Source organism: Triturus cristatus, chromosome 1_2 (genome assembly GCF_964204655.1).
Source record: "Triturus cristatus chromosome 1_2, aTriCri1.1, whole genome shotgun sequence".
Classification (NCBI taxonomy): domain Eukaryota; kingdom Metazoa; phylum Chordata; class Amphibia; order Caudata; family Salamandridae; genus Triturus; species Triturus cristatus.
Window position 1 is genome coordinate 49,286,751 of NC_140580.1, and position 22,808 is coordinate 49,309,558.

Sequence of the window (22,808 nt, forward strand, 5' to 3'; positions counted from 1 at the left end):
TGGATCTCCTATGTTTGTGTGCTGCCAGAAGTTTTATATTTTCCCGTTGCAAAATTGTGGTCCTTATGTGTTTGTGTGCTGTCAGGCGTTTTTTATTTTCAAAATGTAATAATGCAATTTTCCACAAATGCCAATCAAATTCAACTCTGGAATATTCAGCTCTCCCATCCCAGTGTCTAATTAAAGTTTCTATTTCTGTGACAAGTGTATCATGTTTAAACTTTAACCGCACATCGCTTTTGTCATGCGCTTTCAATAAAACAATCCTCCGGTAAAAATGACAAGTTTTCGTTTTGGACGCGTTGGTGAGCGGGATGGAGATTACAGTGACAGGCATCAGGGAGGGGTCTGTCTCTGCAGCCATGACACTGCTTCGCCAACCCAGTCAGAGCCCAGCGCTCAATGCCCAGCTCCACTCACAAGACAATTACCTGCAAATGACATGTTTGTGTTCGTCTTCTGGTTTCTTTATGCCCTGCTGCTATCACACTGTTCTAGCGCTTCACTGGTTGTGCTTCACTGTGTTGTGTCTGTCTGGTACCCACGAGTTAGCTATTTTATATTGTTGTTGTTTATCTGTATTTCTTTCAGTGCATACTTTGAGGCTTGGGCCATGCCAGGTGTTTATGAGGGGCTTTGATTGAGCACGCAGGCGCTAAGGCTAAAACCAAACAAAGTGGCTGTCAGTGGGTTGGCCTTTCTGCAGAGCACACAGAACAATATTTGTGTATTCCATTTGCAACTGAAATTCTGTGGAAATGTGTGCGAAGGGGGTACACTGATGTCAAAATATTTGCAAGGCAAAAGTAAGAGAAATGAAAGTGCTTATATTTGTGGGAGTGCAGTGCATGTTGGGGGCAGTGAAGTGACAGATGTGAGGAAGGGCATTCGGGGAAGAGTGAAAAGAGGATGCTGAAGAGGAAAGAGAGGGGGTTGAAGATGTGCAGATGGACAAGATATGCATAGAAAAAGAGGATACATATCTAACATAAATCACACATAATTGAAGGCCAGAAATTCTTACACAGGCCTCAATGCTATTTAATTCACAGACTCACTATTTCAGAATTTCAGAATGTAAACATTTTCAATGTTAATTATTTATAAGAAATCATGGTTGTAACTCATTTATCTTAAACAGCTAACACCCAGTGACAAAGCCAATCATACTGACAGGCTTTAGGCTTATGTCAGTTGCTGTGCCATTTATCTGGATAAAATTACATCTCAGAGAGAAACCAAAATACCGGTCTGATGGCACACTATGGGAATCACAGAAATGTATTTGGCATGTTCCTTTATAGGGAGCACCCACTTTTTTCATCTCACTTAAAAGACCTGTCTGCACATATTTCTATATGACTGGTTACAGCCAGCAGCTGTGGGTGCTTCCCGAAGTCTGGTTAGAGCATATTTTTCCAAAGTTAATGCTGCATGCAGAGCAAGACACTGGGCAAGCATACATTTTAAAGGGCTAAAGTTGTCATGCAGAACAATTTACATATTACAATAACTGTTGAACAAATTAATGCAAGAAGATACGGGGCAGTTTTTAATATTTCAAGACTATATGTTCCCACTGCTTAATAAGCCTTGCTTTATCGCTGCATTCATTTGCTTTAAAATGCACCATTTGCCAATCTTTTTTAAATTTCTTTCTCAGGAGAGGGACTCTCCCTAGAACCCAGGTTTGTTCATTGAACTTGTTCACATCGCTAACTATTGTTTTCTATTGGAAAGGGTAGAGCCCTAGCCCTCTTCAGAAGTCACACTTGCCTGGCAACCCAGACATTCACTGAAATAATGTATGAGTTTTCTGTTATGAATGCCTAGAAGAACTGAATTTTTAGTCCATTTATCACAGACATAGTGGTGAAAATCGCACCAAAAAGATGCCAATTTTTTAAAAATTTCTTCACGGTGGAGATCCCCCGAACCCCCCTTATTATCGTCGGGCTCGCTTGCATGCGTTGATTCGTTCTGCTTACGCCTCACCAGTTTCAAATTCCACCAGCCGTCACTGCTCCATATCACTGCACATATAAACCTATCAGTCACCCCTATGGCAGGACTTATTAATCCTGAAGGCAGGGTGCTGGGTTTTATGTGAGAGGGTGCTCCTGCATGAGCAGTGCTCATCTGCAGCCTTCGGAACGTCTCTTCCGGGGTTGTTTGTGAGGCAGCCAACCATATATACTTAAGTGCATTATAACCTCGCGGTAAATGCTGAGTTTAAAACAGCTGCATGGCAACATGTCGTGTTTGGTGTCAAACACCTTGAAATCATACCTGCACACCAGTAACTGGTGTGGGAGGTATGATTCCACCCTCCTAGAGGGAGAAATATGACAACGCTGGTACACCCGGTAACAGCTTTCTTGACCCTGGCATCACAAAATGGATGCTGCCAGCCACAAACACAAGTCTGCCCTCCTGCTGCTGGACGAAACTTCAGCAGGGGATGGCTGGACAATAGGTTTCCTGTCACAGGGAGGCATTACCACCTCCCAGACAGGCCTTAGTGTATTGGGGCTGGGTGGGTGCACTCTGAGAGTGCTTTGATGTCTGCACTGGGGGCACATTTGGTGTCCCTGTGCATAGTCAAGCTCAAACTGGTTGCGGGAGCCATTTGCTCCAGCTCTGGCGCGAAACTGGACAAAGGACATGGGTGAAGCCACCCCTCTGTCCTGATCCTCCCATGGGTGGGTCCCCAGGGTTTGTCCCACCGCTTCCTTGGGTATAAAGTAGGAACCCCTGACTACAGGATTTTAGATTTAACTGGACGAAACTCTGCTACAGAAACCAAGTACTTCGACTATCTGCACTACGCTGGATGACTGATGAATCTCCCTTGGAGTAAAGGAGTTACTCCCCTGCAAGGCAGGCACCTGAAACGCATCTGACCGGTTTGCAACTCCGAAGATTTCTGCAACACAAAAGGTGGGTTTCCGAGGTCTCTGAGGTTGATCTGTGCTCTCAGCAATTCTGAGGCCCTTATCCCTCGTGGGGACCGTGCAACCCGAACCCCTGTGCACTGTGTACATTTGCAGCAGCATATGCTTTTTGGCGACCCCTGAGGCTGTGCTTTGGGCTACTTGTAGTCCTAACCCCGAGCAGTATTTCCACTGAAGATTTCTGGCCTACACTGCACGAGTGTTCCATGGGTTGGTATTTTGTGATTCAGCTCGAGGTCCTTTTGTGATCCTGGTCCGTCGACCTGTGGGTCCCTGTGAATGTAACTTTAAATTCCCATGGGCTTTCCTGGTTGCTCCAGACGTGCCCTGACTCTCCATAGCTTGGATAGTCACCAGGACCTTGCTGGTCCTCACCGAAGCATCTTTCCTCTGCTCGCGTGGGTTGCAGTTGCCAAAGCTTGTAGGTGTTCAATTCGGACACTAACCCCCCCAGCACTTGACATTCTTCGTGGGACAGCTCACCTCCAGACTTTGGTTGTCGTCGACGTCTCCTGGTCCCCGTGGCTGCAGAGTCAAGCTTCACCTCTTCTCATCTGAAACACCCGACATCGGTGGGCATTCGCCTATCGTGTCCCTGGTCACTGTGAAGTTACCCAGACTCTGTCCCCTCTGCTTTCAGGTTCTTCTCAGCTCCGATCCAGGCTTGGATCACACCGGACACTTCTCATCTTCCTGGCAGAAGCACTTCTTCGCATCAGGCCATTGAAATCAACTAGCGTTTCTGACACCACTTGACCCCTATGCACCCGGCTCCTCTGGGATAGGTAACACGGGTACCTCGGTACTCTCAAGGGTGCTGGCCTTGGAACCTTCTATGTTCCAAAGGGTTTGCTTGAAGTCCTCTCCTAAGTGTCCTTAATCTTTAAAATTCCAACCGCAACTTTCCCATAGAGTTGTACGGAACTCGCGCCAGTGGTCTCACACTGCACCCATCCTCCGTGGGTCACCTGTATCACTACTTTGGGTGGTTCCTTGGGGTCCCAGTGATTCTACGTACTCTAGGCACTGTGTCCAATCAAGTCGTGGTTGTAATACCACTTTCTTAGTATATGGTTTGGTCTCCCCCTGGGGCTCACTGTGTATTGTGCTATTTACTGTCGTTCTACTTTACTATTGTGTGCCCTGTTCTCTAATCTCATAAAGAGGTTAGTAGAGAGTGTTTAGTAATAAATACATATATTTGATATATTCCTTGTGTGGTTCTCCTTTCATTTGGTCATTCAGGAGGTAATAATCTGGTACACTAAGCTGCTTTACATTCCTTCAAGACTTAGCCTGAAGGCTGCCCTCCATAGCTAACACTAGGATAGCTTTCAATAAAGGTTGTCTTTAACCAAATCATCAATAAGGGTTGTTTGGACTGGTGCAAGGTGCCCACTTTATCTAGTGGACAGCATATACCAGGCCAACTTCTCACAGTCTTCACCAGGGATGATATATCTGAGTGGTTCCAATGGTTGTCGAGGTGATTCCATTGCTGGCAACCCTTTAAGCCTTTTTTTAGATGTAGGTAAAAAGTCGATGTTTAAAACCTCACTGTTTATTTGAAGACATCAGAAACGACCTTCAAGTGGATGGACTGGTGCAGCAACATTGAAAAGATAGACTGTATCTAACGCGAGTAGGACGCCATTGCTGCTTGGAGTGCTTTGACGTTGGTGCCATTGTGAGTTTTGATCCTGACCTGGAACAGAAATGCTAGTGATGGCATTGTGGTGGCAATGTTGAGTGCCTCCATGGCAAACATATCAGTTTTCTGATGCTCTCGATGGCAACGCTGTGGTCTTCAATGACGATCGGGTCTGTAGGCCTTCAGAACAATGGTAGTGATGGGTGATCGGGCCTCTTGACAGCGAGAACAATGGTGATGATGTCTTTTCTCACCTTTTGCGCCCTTTCTCTCTCTGGAATGTCCACTTTGAGGGTCCATAGGAGATTTTGCCACTTTACCAGTGGAACTAGTGTTCCATTGATGGCTTTTCTGATATTATCTCCCCCTCAACTCTCAGGGTCTTCCAGCTTGTCTCTTAGCCTTATTCCTTCTGTCTTTTCGGTTCCTTTTGTGCATTTTTTGACAAAATCCACATTCTTTTGTGGAATGAAGAGATACACACATTTTGTGTGGATCCGAGATTTCTTCTGCCAGCATGAGGGTAGTTCAACATGAGAGATGGGATTCTGACAGGAAAAAAATCCTTCACAAGTGAATCGTAAAAACACAAGTGAATCGTAAAAACATTATGCTCTAGCTGGATGTTAAAGATATCAAGTAAAAACGAACAAATACACTTTCTAAGAGAAAATTCTATAATAAGAAAGGTGCAAAAAATCCCAGTGTGTTCCTAGGATCCCAGTTAGAGGAGCCAGTAAAAAGAACTATGTCTTTGAGGCTGCTCCGATTACAAGACTTCATGGGTAGTATAAGCTCATGGAGCCTTAGAGATGTAAAATACCTTTTCAATTCTTCAATCTTTCAGCAAAACTGTTAACATATCCACGATATACACTGCTGAAGTGTTTCAGGGTCCCCGAAAGCAGAAGAGGATTATTCTAACATTTATTGCTATCAATGAAGATTCTACGATGAGGAGGTGTGGTATCAATATCAATAGTGCCCCTTGAGGTGCTTCATTGTATGGCCCCCATGAACGGTAGTATCTTTTTTCATTTTCTCCAACATTTCATCCACCAGGGGACCAAAAGGGTGTTCCCTATCAAATGGAATGTTGAGGAGATGGTGCGAAATCTCCGGTTTAGATCCTGACATGCAAAGTCAAGCATGTTTGCGGAGACACTAGTATTAACACTACGGGAAGCATTGACAGAAGCATCTACCGAGCAGTATATGTTTGCATGGCAGATGATTTTCCCTTCTGCAACCAACTCCTCACCTTTTTAATTTGAGCGTGGGCAGCGCATGCGCTGCTCTGCGAGCCATGCTGTATTGGAGTATGTACTTGATGCCCCGCCCATTCTCTGCTCATATTTGTCATTGGCTTGTGCCATTGTCCTTCGTAAATGCTGGCTTCTGATTCCTTAAAAGGCTTGTTAGTCCTGCCTTAGTACCGCCTTGTCTTCATATGTAACCTCCCATGAGGACTGGCCCTTTTACTTCGTTTGTTACACGGTACATCTTATTTAGTCTGTAAGCCCGATTTTGTTAAATGAGTTTCTCCTACCGCAGACATGACATGCTTTCCTGCAGCATTGAGTGCGCCAAGCGCTTTCACAAAAAAAAAGCATTTGTTTGTCACCTTGACAAACAAATGCTTTTTTAGGTAAAAGCGTCCCCATACCGCACATTCACTTTAATAGCAGCGTGGCCCTTTCTTTACATACGGCTCGTCTAAAGAAAAGGGCATGACCTCTATTAACATGATATGTTGTTTTCCACACAGGACCACACCTAATTAGATACCGGAGCGCTTGAAGCATTACCCACAGCAGCATGACACATAGGTAGTATGTTCAAATTTCATTTTATTTTTATTTCGAAGTAGAACTGATCGTAGAACGTGCATCATGCTGACTAAAAGCAGGGACACGCGGGATTGATGACAGGCTGTTTTTAACAGCGTGCAGTAGCTTCTGTTATGATGGACGGTGCAGGAATTCACCCAGAGCGATCACTCATGTCATTTCCAGTTTGTTTTGCTTGCAAATTGCCTCTTTCTCTTTGTACAATTATCTTTGGGAATTTAAATATCTCACTGAGAGAGAGACACACAACTGCTCGGGAAAGTCCCTTACTATAATGTCTTTCTGGGCACTTTATTATTGCTTAATCGAAAACTAATCATTGCTTTATGTTTGTGATACTTAACAAATGACGACTTTCGACACATTTACAGTTTGGTGCATTTAAAAAGGCTTATATTGTATACACACTCTGTGTAAATCCTTTGTGTTATCTTTTGACAATCACATCCTTGGGTAGACTTACAGGTGGCAGAACAGATGCGTCTTTCCCATAAATGAACACGCATCTGCAATGCAATAGGTCTCACAATTACGCCAGTTTGAGCCTTTGGCATTGTAAATGGCAATGCCTATTATTTATGTTTTGGTTTTTAAAACATAAATAACAGGCATTGACATTTACAATGCCAATAGCTTAAACTCTCGCAAATGCGAGACCTATTGCATTCCAAATGCTTGTTTTCTATAGTGAGGGAGTTGTTTATGACGTTCCGGAGGTGGGGTGCGATGATGATGTCGGCTTTGTTGAAGATATGATGGGGGCAAGGGTCAGAGGGGAGCCAGAGTGGATGGTGTTCATTACGTGGGTGGTGTCTTCAGTGCTGATGGGGGTCCAGGCACTGAGGGTGGTGGTGGGGGTCGTTGCTTCGGTGGCTGGAGGCGGAGTCTGGGGTCCGAAGCTGTCGTGTATATCTGCGATCTTGCGTTGGAAGAACGTGGCGAGGAAGTTGCAGAGGTCTTGCGATGGTGTGATGTAGTTGTTGCTGGTGCTGGGGTTGGAGAGCTCTTTGACGATGCTGAAGAGTTCCTTGCTGTTGTGGGTGTTGTTGTCTAGCCGCTCTTTGAACAATGCCCTTTTGGTGGTGCGGATCAGCTGGTGGTGTTCACAAGTGGCGTTCTTGAGGGCTGTCAGGTTTTCTGTTGTCTGTTCGTGGCGCCAGGTTTTTTCCAGGGTTCGGCAGGATTTCTTTGAGGGCGTCTGTGAACCATGAGGTTTTCCTGTTGCCGGTCTTACCTGGGGGGTTCTTCAGTGGAGCGAGGTCGTTGGCGCAGTTGGTGATCCACTGTGCGAGGTTGTGGGCTGCGTCGTTGGTGTCAGCGGTGTCGGCTGGCGGGTTCTGGCTTAGTGATGAGAGGAGCTGGTCTGTGGTGATTTTGCTCCAGCACCTACGGGGGATTTGTTGCGTGCGGTGATGTGATGTATTCTTTTTGAAGGTGAAGTGGATGCATCTGTGGTCGGTCCAGTGTAGTCCGGTGGAGTGGCTGAAGGAGACGTGGTTGCTGGCGGAGAAGATGGGGTCGAGCGTGTGGCCAGCGAGGTGGGTGGGGGTGTTCACCAGTTGTTTGAGTCCGAGGTTGTCGAGGTTGTCGAGCAGGGTGGTGGTGTGGTTGTCGTTGTTTTTCTCCAGGTGGAAGTTCAGGTCCCCTAGGAGGATGTATTCTGGTGAGGCCAGGGCGTGTGGGCTGATGAAGTTGGCGATGGTTTCGCTGAATTGTGTGCGCGGGCCCGGGGGCCTGTAGATGAGCGTTCCTCTGAGGGTGGTCTTGGGGTCGGTGTGAATATGGAAGTGTAGATGTTCAGCGGTGGAGAGTGTGTCTTCGGCGTTGGTCGTGATGTTGATATTGATGGTGTCCCTGTAGATGATGGCGATTCCTCCTCCGGTTTGGTTGATGCAGTCCTTCCGGGTGATCTTGTAGCCGTCCGGGATGGCTATGGCGATGTCGGGGGCCGAGGAAGCGTTCATCCATGTCTCTGTGAGGAAGGCGATGTCTGGTGCTGTTGTGTCGAGGAGGTCCCAGAGTTCGACGGCGTGCTTGTGGACGGAGCGTGTGTTGAGGAGGATGCGCTTGAGGTGGTTGTTGTTGATGTTAGGTCCGGTGGGTGGTCTGCAGGTTCGGAGGCAGGTGAATTTGCAGGCTTGACAGGTGAAGGGTCCCTGGGTTCGCTTCGGGGTCGCTCTGTAGCAGGCGGGTTGTCGTCCGGTGTTGAGTGCGTTGAGGGTGGAGGAGTCGTATCTCAGTCAAGTTCCCTGGCTCCGGCAGGGGCCAGGGGTTCTGGCGCTGTACACGGTCCCGTCGCGGACGGGCTCAGACGGGCTTGCCTTTGGCGCGCCCGCTGCGCGGCCTCCATATGAAGGGCTGTGGGAGGGAGGAGCAGCTGGGAGGCGGGAGCGGGGCGGCGAATGGGAACAGCGGGGGGCGGGCCATAGGGACGCAGCGGCGGGAGAGGAGGAGCAGAGGGACACGGGGAAAGGACACGGAGGCAATACGGGGGGAAGGGGGCACAGAAGGCAAAAGGGAGTACAAAATACACCAAAACAGAATGCAACAAGGGGGCACAGAAGGCAAAGAGGGGTACAAAATCAGCAAAACAGATTGCAGAGAGGCAACAAGTGAACGAGGGAGAAGAACAGGGGCAGAGGGGACTCACGTAACAGCAATCAGCGGCAGGAGCAAGGCGACAGCACAGGAGGGGGCGGCGACACAGGAGGACCGTGTGGCGGCTTGGGGGGCGACCTGCCTGAAGACCTATATAAGGGCATAAATCGAGAAACCTATATACGGAATCTAAGTCTGCACACAACTTGATGTATGAGGTCTTTTTTAAAGCTGAGGTAGGAGGGGTTGCATCGCAAGTTCCTAGGGACAGCATCCCAGATGTTCGGGGCATTCCCGGAGAAGGAGCGAGATTGTGTGGTTTTCTTTTTTAACAGGGGGGGGGACGAGGAGGAGAGCATTAGAGCTTCTCATCGGTCGGGAGCAGCCTGCTTTTTTTAGTTTGTTTGTGTGCGTTATGAATGCAGTCTTGTAGAAGGATCTTCCTGCAACGGGTAGCCATTTAAGGGCTTTGAGGGCTGGGGAGATGTGGTCAAAAAGTTTACAGTCAGTGATTAGCCTGGCCGCTAGGTTAACCACAGATCTAAGGGGGGCAAGGTGTACTTTGGGGGTTCCGTTGAGGATAGCCTTGCCATAGTCAATTTCCGAGAGGACTAGTGATTGGACAACCCATTTGAAGTCATCAGATGGAATGAAGGGTTTGATTTTCTTGAGATGTCGGAGAGTGAAGAGAGCTCCTTAGGCCGAGTTTTTTATGTGGTCGTTAAGAGTTAGGTTTTTGTAATAGTGAAACCAAGTGATTTCACCGAGTTAGATAAGGAGAGTGAGCAATTGAGGGCATTAAGGTCAGAGATCCAGCCTTGGATAGGGAGCCGGTTGTTTTTTGGAGAGAAGAGAAGGATTTCCGTTTTTTTAGGGTTTGGTTTGGGATGGTTGGAGTTGAACCAGGATTGGATCTTGCTCAGGGTATTGTTTAGATGAAGTACATCTGAGTGGGATCTAATCTCATAGTAAAGTTGGGTGTCATCAGCATAGAGGTGATAGTTGATTCCAGCTTGTTTCAGAATGAGGGTAAGGTGTTCCATAAAGAGGTTGAAGAGAGAGGGAGAGAGAATAGAGCCCTGAGGGGCACCTAGGGAGACAGGTGTAGGGTTTGAGAGGCAGTCATTGATTTTGATCTGTTGCTTTCTGTGTTGGAGAAAGGAGGCGACCATTTGAGGACCATACCATTAAGGCCAAAGCGAGCTTTAAGCGAGTTTAGTAAGGAAGGATGCTTAACTGTATCAATGGCAGCAGAGAGGTCGAGTAGAATAAGTAGGCAGGTCTCACCATTGCCAAGGGAACAATGGATGTCATCCACTATATTTAGCATGGCGGTTTCTGTGCCGCAGCCTTTTCTGAAGCCGGATTGCAAGGAGTCAAGTAAGTTGAAATTGCCAATGTGTTTATCCAATTGTCGCACAGAACATTTTTCAAGGGCTTTAGAAAGAAGTGGGAGGTTAGAGATAGGGCGGAGATTGTTAGGGTCGTTTGGGTCAGCAGTGTGATTTTTAAGAATATGAGTAATTTATCCAAGTTGGAGGGAGTCGGGAACACATCCTGTGGGAAAGGAGGTGTTAATGATAGTAGTCCAGTACGGGGCACTGATGTGGTTTAGATCTTGGACAAGATTAGAAGGGAGAGGGTCTTTGGTGTGTGAGTGCAGCTTTAGTTTGGCAGTGATGTTAAAGACTTCGAGCTCAGTCACAGGGTGAAAATTATGCCAGGAGGCATTGTTTTTCAGCTGTAAGTTGGAAAGGCTGGCTTCAGGAGAAGTTGAAACGGGTTGGTGAGTGGAAGGATTTGGAGGTAGGGGCGGGGTCAACAAGGGAGGTAAATCAATGGCAACGTCAACGGCAAATTGGGGGCTGGGCGGAGTTAGATGGAAGGATTGATCAATTTTATCGATTTTATCCGAGAGGAAGTTAGCAATTTCCTCGCATCTCTCTGTTGAGGCCATCAGCTCTGAGTGGGTGGAAGATGTTTGTTTTCTAACAATGTTAAACCGTTCTCTGGGCCTATTTTTGGCACGATCAATTTGCGCTCGAAAGAAGGGTGCCTTTTCATTGAAAATGTGTTTCTTGTAAGTTGCTCTCCCGGATCCGAGGAGGGCGAGATGGGAGGGAGAGGGGTGTTGCCTCCATGTTCTTTCGGTCAGTCTAGGAGAACGTCTTTCGTTATTGAGATCAGAGTTGAACCAAGATCTGGATGGAATTTTTCTTTGTTTTTTTAGTTTAGGAGGAGCTATTTGGTCCAAGACGTCCTTAACGGTCTTATTGAAATGTTCAGTGAACTCATTGGCATTTTGGGAGAGAGTGGTGAGAAGAAGTTGTGCTTGGAGTTTAGATTCAAGTTCATCAGGGGGGATTTGACTAAGATTTCTGGTCCATTTCACGGGTTTGATATTTTTTGTAGGGGGGAGTAGGGCACAGGTTGCGATCCTAAACAGAATGAGGTGATGGTCAGACCAGTCGATGGGGATGATGTTGGAAAGGGAGGCCAAGTCATTGTTGGAAATGATGGCGTCGAGGGTGGCCCCTTTGGTATGGGTTGGATTATGACATAGTTGTTTAAAGTTGTTTATCTCTAGAAGGTTAATGAGGCGCATGACTGTGGGATCCTCAACATTATTCCAGTGGATGTTAAAATCTCCTAAGAAGAGATTTTTTGAGTCCGAAAGTGAAGCTTGTGTGAGAAGGTCGGATAATTTGTCAGCGAAGAGAAGAGGTTCACCCAGAGGGTGGTAGATGTTATGTAGTCAAATCGGGGGAGAGCCCTGCACTGTGAGTTCGGCACCAAGGTATTCAAAGGTTAAGTGGTCTGAGTTCTTTAAAAGGGTGAGTGGAAGTTCATTTTTATAGATTATAACTAGTTCAACTTCTTTTCTGGCGGGTCTGTCTTTCTTAATGATAGAGTAGCCGAGGGGGGTGAGTAAGTCAAGGATAGCCGTTGAGTGGTCATTGAGCCAGGTTTCCGTAAGGAAGGCGATATAAATAGCTTCGGTGAGGATGGTTTCTGATATTTGGGTCGCATGTCGGACAGCGGATCGGCAGTTCACCAGCATGTAGGAGAGGGCATTAGGGTTGCCTTTGGTGGGATTGCAAAAGTGGATGGTGGTAAGTTGAGCTGGGGGTCTAGGGGAGACGGGTGAGGAAGGGATTCTGTTAGTTCCCACAATCACTGGGATGCTGGCGTAAGGGAGGGGATGATCAGTAATCAAAGGTTTAGGTAGGTAGGAGTTGCAAAGGTCGATAAGGTCAGAAGTTGAGAGGTAGCTCACAGCACGGAGAGGCCTATGTGATCGGCCTTAAAGGGGTGAAGTTCTCCAACGTTTATGTCAGGAAATGTTTTGGAAGCAAGAACAGAAGGAATCAGTGTGATTGAGGAAGGTCCTGGAGTAAAGGGCATTGTAATCCTCTCTAAGTTGTGTAAATTCAGTCGTCAAGGTTGCGACATTTCGTTCTATGTTAGTTAGTGTCAGAGCTGTAAGATTGAAGGGGAGCTCAGTTGCAAAGTGGGGGGGGAAGAAGTGGGTTCCGTATTGTCTGGGGAAGGAAGTCTGGTAAGCGGAGGGGGGGGAGGGGCTGGGGGAGGAAGTCTGAGGAGTGTTCCGGTTGTTGGGCGAAGTGTAATGCGTGGAGAAGGATGGGTCAGTCATAGAGTCAGGCCATGTGGCAGGAGAAGATAAGAGGGAGTGAGGAATGTAGGGATAAGCCATTTCAGGTTTAGGGGAGAAGAATGCAGTTAGGAGAGGGAGAGACTGGTGTAAAGGGGGTACCGTAGGGAATTCGAGGTGTTGGGGCTGGGAAGTAGGAGTGAGGTTAGAGGTAAAGAGAGGGGTTGGTGGGGATCGGCCGTTAGAGAGAGTGTGAGTTGGCATGACGGCGTGTGCAGTTGTGATGTGCAGGGGAGGGAGGGTCAGACCCGGGGGGTGGGAGACAACATTAGGGTATCCGGCTGTTGGGTTGAAGAAGGGTTAGGAACTGGTTTGAAGAGTTGGTAGGATAAGGTACTGAAATGGATGTTGAGGTGGTATTCAGAGGCTTTAATATGGAAATGTCAATATCCCTGGGAAAAGATGGGAATGAGGTAGTAGACAATTTGAATCCATATGGAATATTACTTGATTTAGTTACTGTAAGGTGGAGAAGGAAAATGTTTTCCATTTGGAGGGGCGTTCGGTGTAGGAAATGTAGTTTGTTTTTATAGGAGAGGCTGAGGTAGGTATCAACTATTATTATTTCAGGGTGATGAGCCAATAATTTATGTTTAACATTTTTCTTCAGCGAGATCACAACGTCCCTCATACAGAATATTCTGTTAGCGGTATTAGCTACATTAGCTACGATGGACATATCCCATTTACCACACTCAAGAAACATCATACAGAACACCAAAAGAGCGATCCTATTCCTTGATTACCGCATGGAGGGGAAGATAAAACAATCTTACCTTTCATCCTTATGGTACAATCGTACACTCAAAATCGACGACTCATCACTTTTCTGGGCATTAACCTATCACAAGACATCTACAAAAATACTTCACCTATGCCATTTTCATCCCTACAAAATTAGTTCAATCTTACTAACCTACATTTCTATAAATTCCTTCAGCTTAAGGTAGGGCTTACCAAACTGAATCTATCAGGGACGAGCCCCTCTATCAACACCCTCCTGTCTCACCTAACCAAGGTAGGACACCTGGTCTCATGCGTATATAAAATTCTCTTACCGAACCAAAACAAAACCCTCTCTCGCAACCAACGGAAATGGGAAGCCGATGCTACTAAGTCAAATATTGATTTCAACTGGCCCTCCATCAACAAGTCTCCCTTTTCACATAAAATCTCGCCTACCCTTTCACAAACTAAATTTATGTTAATTAATAGGACTTATTGGACACCCGCTAGACTCTTCAAGATAGGCCTTACAAAAGACCCCAACTGCTGGTGTTGCAGCAAACACGAGGGATCCCTCGCACACATGTTGTTTGAATGCCCCCTGCTCCATGACTACTGAGTTAAAGTGTTCAAATTCATCACATATACCCTAAAAATCATCCTCACGAAAGACTTCTCATACATTATATTGGACCCCCAACTCAAGAACGACAATGATCGGTTCCTCCTGGACCTAATGCTTACTCTAGCCTGCAAACTAATATTAAACAGCTGGAAAAACTTCAAAGCAGTTTCTTTTTCTAAATGGTGTGAGTGGCTAACTTTTCTTAGAGGTGCTGACAACATTGCTATCCAATCCTCCCCGTGGAGATACTCACGATGCTCGATCTGGACCACCCTAGACACAACCGCCTTCACCTATAAACCACTATGATCATCACAATAGTAAACATACCTCACCCTCAACTCTCTCAGTTCAATCTGTAGATGAATCGCCTATGCTACTTCAGCCACCCATACACCAGGTCCAACCACATGGGCCACCATCTCCCCCCACTCATATGAGGCATATCCATTTTATTCACCCCTGTGCATTTTATTATGTCATAGATGTTATTGTCGATAACTCTACTTGACTTCTAATGTGCTGATTTCTAATATTCATACCTGAATAATGGTTAATGTATAAGTTGTATGTATGGCATTGTAGTTCACTGTTATGACATGCTATGTAATCCTGCAATATTCATCTTCACATGCCTATGTATTATTCAATATATATAGTACTGCTCTATTCCAATGTATTATTCAATATATATAGTACTGCTCTAATCTTAATGTAGAATGATTGCGATACTTACATCTACATACCTACGTATTATCCCTTAAAAAATTTACCATTCTACCCTTGGTGTAGAGTGTTTACTATACCAACTTATGCACAGCCTCCTCCCCCTCCCCCAGGTGTTACTTTCCTTACCTACTGTGGATTAATTTTGTTTACCACTGTATCTCTCTGCTGCTAAATTGAATAAAATATTTTGGACACAAAAAAGAAAATTCTTAGCATTTTTGGAAAGGTTGGAAGGGTATAGGATGCTCCATGAGTTAGGGCCATGTCTGGAGAGAACAGGGTTCGGAGGAGTGAGGAGGGGATTGGGGGGGGGGGGGGATATGATAGGGGGAGTGAAAAATTGGTGGGTAAATGGTAGGAGAGTCAATGATATCCCGTCTGCCATATTACAAATGCCACTGGATATAATGCACATGTAATACGTTGGACGGGACATCGCCAAGTTTGTGACCGAGTAACTCGCCCACCGAACTCCGAACTCTAAATCAGGCCCTTAGTCAAAATGCAGCTCCAGGTTGCGGGTTTCACTGGAGCTTACACAAATCATGATTAACGTTATCTTGGTAGGGATGAGTTTCAAATGGTCACATGATGTCTAGGCTTGAATAAGGAAAAGGCAGTCTTTATGTTGGTTGATATCATAGATGTGGAGACCAGCAGATCTCTGAAAGGCTACACTGGAAACGTAAACATCAAAGGAGAATGAATCCTTTGGGTACTCCACTTCCATGCTTAAGCTTTGGGTGAGGCAGGAGATGAAGTAGTGGTCAGGGTTTTCTGTTTTTAGTTTCTGTTTGTTGTGTATTCTGGTATACCTTTTTGGTGGTTTTCAAAATGAGTGGTGATCAGCACACCATAGGGGTGGGGAGCAATTAAGGTTGGCTTAGACTTAATTTAAGCTGGAAAGTTGAATGTTTACTTTAAGGGCTCAATGATATGCTGAAGGAAGTGCAGATAATTGTTACTAATAGTTAACCGCTGAGACACAATTTGCTTTCACAGGCTTAGTTCACAACAGGAGGAAGTAACATTAGTTAAGGATGTTGAATTTTCTTGTTTAAATTGACTATGTCTAATCTGAACATGCACATGGCTTGGAGTTGTTTGGCTGCAGGCTGATGAACAGCTTAGCTTTTTTGTCTGATTGCAGTCTCCCTATAAGACAACTAATTCAATTGTCAGGACGAGCACAGGAAGCAGAGTAGGTCTAAGCCCACACTTTCATTGGTAGGGTGTTCAATGTTTGGTAGGTAGTAATTCTCTGACGGTGTTCACCATCCATGTCTAGTTGAAAGGGGTGGCTATACCGTCAAATCATCAGGTGATATGGAAGCCACCAACACAGTTTCAACTAGGGTACCAACATACCAGGCTGAAACTTCACTTGGAAGCCAACATACACACAGCAGAAATTCTAGGTTTAGATTTGTGTGTGGTAGTTACCGGATACAAGAGGAATTCCAGTCAATTTATCATTGTAAACACTGTGGCAGGACCTTTAAGGGACCGAAAACAAGGACCAAATAAAAGTAAGAGAAGCTACAGTCACCCTTTATAGATATCAGGGAAGTAGATTGGCATACGCCTGGTACAGGCTCAGAGTTGTCCAGTTACTAGGGATGGCGACTAGTTGTCTGCTTGCTTTGCTACAGAGGGGTACATATTCTACTGGTTCTGCTATCATCCAAATCGCCTGCATCCTGGTGACATGGCTTTTATATTGTGAAAAGACAAAAAGACCCAGTTATATAGGTGCACCAGTCATTCTGTGGTATTATAGCCAGTTCTCCATTCTTGGCTGATGCTATCATGAAAATGGGGAAGGCAATTACATGAAACCAGATATATTCTGTTATCAAGTTCTTGTGAATTGAGGATAGGAATTTCTAAGGAAATGTGAAGAGCTAGATGGCAAACCGATATCTCTCATTTATTCAGCTTCAAAGACCTTTGCATTTGTATTATCTTTCTAATTTTGTATCTCCTTTTAGTTATTTCCTGGGTATCCCTTTCAGACATAGAATTTCTCACATTTTCTGTTAGGTTTCTCTCTCTCTCTTTACCTCACCTCATCTTTCTCTCCCTGCTCTTCTGGTGAAACTCTATTTCTCACTCTTCCAAGCCTCTGTGCCTGTGCCTCCTGTTCTCTTTTTCCCTACCTCTTGTCCCTAAAGAAGCCGGAAAACTTGTCCCTAAAGTATGGTAATCTATATGGGTGTATCTCTTTGTTGTCCTTGTGTGTGCCAGTGGATGTGTGCATGAACTCATGAATGACTGTGAATGTGTGATGTTTGCAAGGAAACAAAGACTAAGAAGCATTGTTGCCGGATCAGAATTAATGCTTTGCCTACTTACCTGAGTAATGATTAATTGTATGTCTGTTTTCAGAGCGCTGGTTGTTGTGGGAGTCAAACTCTTCTTTAGCACTTCCTAATCCACAGATATTGGTAGTAAGCAGACCACCTATTATTGAAAGTACACATAAGAGAGCATTCAGCAACAGATCATTGTGTTGTTAAAAGAAGCACTAGAGGTGTTACTCAGTGGTAGTAGAGTAAATGACCAAATCCAATGCAACAAAAATATTTTATGAGGTACTATAAATACAAATTTTAACGTGATGCCCAAAAAACATCAATAGAGGCAGTCATTCTTCGATACATGCTAACAAATTGATACAGACACATTTAAAAGAAGGACAAGAAGGAAGCAATGAAAACAGAAAGAGGGAAACATGGGGAAAAATAAGCTCAGAGATGTTCTACAGGGCAGACACCACATCACTTGGAAGGTAGCAGCAGTACATGTTTAAATCAATGAGCCATCCTCCTGACACAAGAGACGAAACACTTAAAAGATGCCACTCTGGAGACATGTATCATACTTCTTCAAATGGCATCAGGAGTACTGTTAGAAAGAAACTCATGGTTGGAAAAGTCAGCAATTTGCAAATACAATTAAATATTAGCTTATTTGTTCAGACACCACTTCACTAGCGATGACTGAAACAACTGGATATTCAAAATATGCCTTATTTCTTTTTGGGAGTTTTATAAAGCACGAGCTTGACGAGGAGGTATCAGAGCGCTTTACATGGCCACCAGTTGCATTACAGACAGACAAATTCATTTTGTTAGGCACAGGGAATCACAGGATGTTGAGCTTCCCTGCCAAGACTTGAACCTGAATCCCCATCTTCGAGGTCGACCTCTCTAGTCATTAGGCCACATCCTCTCCCCTTAATGGAGAAGAGAAAAAAAAGCAGAGAAGAAAAAACATGAAGATGCTTTAAGAAACAGGGTACAAGAAGGGTTTGTACCAACAGTGATTAATTGTATCACTCACATGATAGCCATGTAATCGAAGGAACAATACAGTACACTTCTAGGTGAGAAGGTACGATAGCTTTATTTACAGAGAAGAGTTAATGCTACTGACCACCTGTTCCCCGTCTTTTTTCTTCTAATCACACAATGCTGGCTTCTGTGATGTAATCATCTCGCTGCCTGCAAAGACCAGTCGGCTAAATGCTCATTAATAAAAATTACAACTGGATATATATATATTTAAACAAATGTGCCACTCTTGCTGGCCGAAAACTGCTCAGGCTCATCTTTATTATCCAGAGGGGTGGTAGGTATAAGATCACAAGGTCAACAAGTCCACGTTTGGAGTGAAAGAGTCTACGTAGAAGAACAGCGTCGTAAAGTAAGGAAGACAGAGGCTAATCTATGCTCCATTCACTGAAGATACAAAAGAAAATCAGAAACATGAAGAATTCCGGACTAGATCACGATGGTTGTGACAAAGATGAAGCAAGTCTTCTTAATATGCTCCTGGTTTACTGGTTAAAGGTATGGTCAAGCTGAAGATGTCAACCCTCCAGGTGCACATTAATGACAATAATTAGCACATAATTCCAGGAAAAGCAACTTAAATGTCTATGACAGTATTTGAGTATTCTTGGCAGAGCTGGCCTGGATATGGACCTGGTTGGCAACAGCAGAGATCATAACTTTGAGCAAAATTACAAATCAACTTTTCAGCTGATTTGGAGAAACATTTGTCGGGACTGAAGCTAGCGCAGAGGGTTGGTAGAAAATGTAGCAGCTGTGGATCAGATGACTGGAACCTTGGTATTGTGCTCTCTTCCACTTCTTGCGAGGAAGCTCCTTGCTCACCAACTTTGCAGCCTACTTATTCTCATCTCACTCTTGCACCAGCGACCATTGAGAATGAACTCTTGAGAAAGAGGAGCTGTCTGGAGCAGGACAGACATTGCAAAGATGCACAAGATGAAGGAGAACCCATTGGATGCAGATGCTAGGTCACCTACATTGAGCAACATGACCCCCAACTATCCTTTGGTCACAACAAGAGGGTGAGGGTCCCCTGGAACACACCCTAGGGGTAGTGAGAGAAGAATGATTGTCTGCTCAGTATGAAATTCAAGAGGCAAGCGCAATCCCACAATACAAAGGCTGGCTGCAAATCCTGTGCCAAAATGAGGAGTCACACTTTACCCAAAGGTGGAATCAAGTCATAGGAGGAAGTTAAGCTTTGGGCCCAGAAAGTTCTTAAGCACCTGGAAGGTGAACACACTTTTCCTAGATCAAAAACATGTGTCCACATTCTAAGAAATCAGCATCAATGACTATCAGGTGTGTATGTTTGCTTTATTAGCCTTTCCTCATCTTGTGGCCTCCCACTGCACTAACTAGTTTTAGTTATATATTTATATAGCTCTCCAGTTAAGCACAATTGCCGGTTTCAAAAGCACGACTCAATTTCTCAGGTTGCTTCGCATTACATTCATTATAGTTAATCATGTGGCAAACACTTCATCACTGGTTCAACTCCTAATATATATTTTGCTCTGTTTGAAGCTCATCAGAGAAGTGCATCAGTGCCAGCTCTGGAATTTTAACAACTGAACCTCAGTGGTCAAGTAGGGAAGGAAAGATGGCCATATTGCACACTCAGGAGTTGCTGCATACATTGCATTTAGTCAACCACAAAACTGATCTCTATGTGGGAGAGCCCCTTTAAAGTGTACCTTGTGGCGTGGCCAAGATGGCGGCGGAGGAGGACGCATAGATCGGAGCTCCTACCTGCCGCCCGCCAAAAACAGCATCACCGGGCCTCCTCGGGGGGCGATATTCTCCCTGGTGACGGCAGCGGAGCCCTGCAGGTAGATGGCTGTTGGAGCGGGCCCCTTAACCCCGCAATTGCAGCTGGGAGCCGCGAAATCGGAGTGGCCTTGTGGGCGGCTTGGCAGCCCTGTCTCTTGGTGCCGCAGCAGATCATCGAGGCTCTTTGCCCGGCCGCCGTGGCGGCAGCCCGGAAGACACACGGGCTGCCTGCGGCGCTGCTTAGCTGCTGGCGGAGTTGGGACTGCTGGAGAGCGCCGGATTGGGGGCGGAGCGGCGGGCCCCCGGGGAGCGGCTGCTGGGCCTGCAGGGTGATTGAGGTTCGGCGGGCCTGGCTGTGGATGACAGTGAGGACTCCTGCGGTCCGGCGGCGGTGGAGCAGCAGTGTGGTGAGCAATAGCATCCACTAGATCGTGAGCTCCCGGGGCACGGTGACCCTGGCCCCCCCTCGGAGCGGGGGAGGCTCCTGAGGACGACTGGTGCGGGACCTCCAGAGCCAGATCCAACGGACGCAGTGAGGCCTGGGACTTGCTCGGGCCGCCTGAGGAGGGATCATCGCATTTGGAACCCCACGTTTCGCCCCTGTGTGTACCGGCGGAGCCAGCTCGGACAACAGGGGGCCGGGCGCGGCCTGGGGAGCCGAGGCTGCTGCTGGCGCTTCCCCTGCACCACAGAGACAGCCTGTAACCCGGTGAGTGAATGCACCTGGGGATGGCCGGGTGTTGGCCCTGAGTTGCTCTCGTTGGTCCTCACAATATACACTTTGCCACTGCCGCTGAGGCCTAGGGGCTATCCCTTCATTGCTGGCGGGGATTTGGGCCTTGGAGAGCTGCGCCAGCTACCGGGGCTTCTGCCTCTGCGGCGACCGGGCCCGGACTTTGATTGCAGGCCTACTGTGGCCCCCTGGGGACTATTGACCATGACTTGCTAGAGAGGAGGCAGGACAGCCTGGGGGTCGCGGGCCGCTTTGGGGGTTCTGTGAGAGACTGCAACCTGGCCTTAGACCACTGATTGCTGAGCCAGCCCTGGGACATCTTGTGGAGCGGTGGTCTTGGCCGCAGCGGGGACTGCACCTACTGCTGGGGAGGAGAGAGAACAGGGCGCACCTTCTGGGATATACGGCGCCCTGTCCTGCTCAGTGGAGATCTCGCTTGCTAGTGGCCTGGGATTGAGGCGACCCTCCTTGTGCGCGCCTCTCTCTTGTTGTAACGTGGAAAGCGCAGGGGCATGTCCACGTCCAGGACTCGAAAGGGGAAGCCTTTGACTGATATCTTTGGCCGCTCGCTCTCCAATCCTAACATGGCGGCGGCAGCGCATGGGAGCGTGACCCCCAAACCTCCAGCATCCCCAGAGGATGAACTGATCACAAAGGCGTTTTTGGAGTCGGTCTTTCGCACTCTCCGTGAAGACATTCAGTCAGTGAAGGCCGAGTTCGCTGCGGAGGTCAAAGAAATGAGGAGGGATATGGACGTTATCGGAGAACGAGTTGCCTCTCTGGAGGAGAAAAACAACGCTGGTGTTACAGAGATAGCGGCTCTCCAGCAGGAAGTCATCAGATTACAGGACCAACATATGGACATCCAATCACATCTGGAGGACTTGGAAAACAGGTCCCGTCGACATAACATACGGATCCGGGGGGTGAAACCAGCGGAGGATACCAAGGACTTGTTTGCTTTTACCAACCGTCTCTTCCGGCATATCCTTGGCGACTCCCATACTTCCAACGTCATCCTGGACAGAGCACACAGGGTTGGGCCGCCAAGGGCACCGAACGCGCCGCCAGCAGATATATTGGTCTGTGTGCAGGACTTTAGAATCAAGGAAGCCATCCTCACTAAAGCCCGGTTATTGCATCCCATCTCTTTCGACGGTCATTCCCCGGTGCTCTACCAGGACTTAGCTTTGATCACCCTGCAGCGCCGCCGGCAGTTCCGTCCTGTAACCGAGCACCTCCGGCAGCTGGGGATCGCGTACTCGTGGGGTCACCCCTTCCGTCACATCTTCCACTATAATGGAAAACTCCACCAACTGCTGGACATTGCTTTACCGACTGACGACGATGACGCACACAACGCGGAATCGGGACCGGAGGCCTCTCCTTCGGGATGGCAAAGACAGGGCAGGCGGAGACGCCCTCGGAGGCCGCATCAGTCTGAAATTGTCAGGAGCCAACGGGCGGCCGTCACGGCTGTCTCGGAGGCCCAGCACTAAGTGACGTCCAGGGAGATATATGTCTGCTTTTCCTGCTTCGACCCAGATCCCCGGCGTGCTCCCCCAGGGAGTATAGGTGGGCGGCGGGTGGAGGGATGCTCTTCTTTGGTGCTATGCCATGGAACCCCCTCTTTTCTCTGACCAGTCATCTCAGGATGGCGGGCAATGTCAACTGACTTTCTGCAATCGAACTGTCCCCAGCAGGTTGTTGTATTGGGGCCGAGGCCAAGGGATTTTTTGGGCCCCTTTTTTTTGGAGGGGTCCCCTCATCCACTCTCTTCCTCTGCGCTCTGCATCTCAGCTCCTTGGAGGGGTGGTTTATCGTTTCGTACGCCCACTGTTCCTGGTCTACACACTTACCCGCGATGTACTAAAGCCTCCGCCTCCTGCTACACCTCATGCCACATAACATAGTCCGTATCTTGACGTTTAATGTGCGTGGCCTGAACAATCCCATTAAACGCAGGGCAATCCTCCATTACCTGGAACACTCTAACGCGGATATATGTCTCCTCCAGGAGACGCACCTTATCCCAAAGGACCATCATAGAATGAAGTCCTGTGCGTTCCCCACGCAAATGTTTTCTTCTAACTCTACTAAATCGGCTGGGGTTGCCATACTTGTGTCCCGCTCCTTT

General features: G+C 47.0%; 1 protein-coding gene across 4 annotated transcripts in view; it reads right to left on the bottom strand.

The window, feature by feature from the left end:
- Window positions 1–22,808, bottom strand: part of LOC146866745 (uncharacterized) — a 156,226-nt gene that overhangs the window by 78,953 nt on the left and 54,465 nt on the right. For all 4 annotated transcript variants that reach the window (XM_085601168.1, XM_085601157.1, XM_085601147.1 and 1 more), the window contains exon 4: window positions 17,162–17,269. In XM_085601168.1, the coding sequence (XP_085457294.1) occupies window positions 17,162–17,269 (108 nt within the window). The remainder of the gene's footprint in view (window positions 1–17,161; window positions 17,270–22,808) is intronic.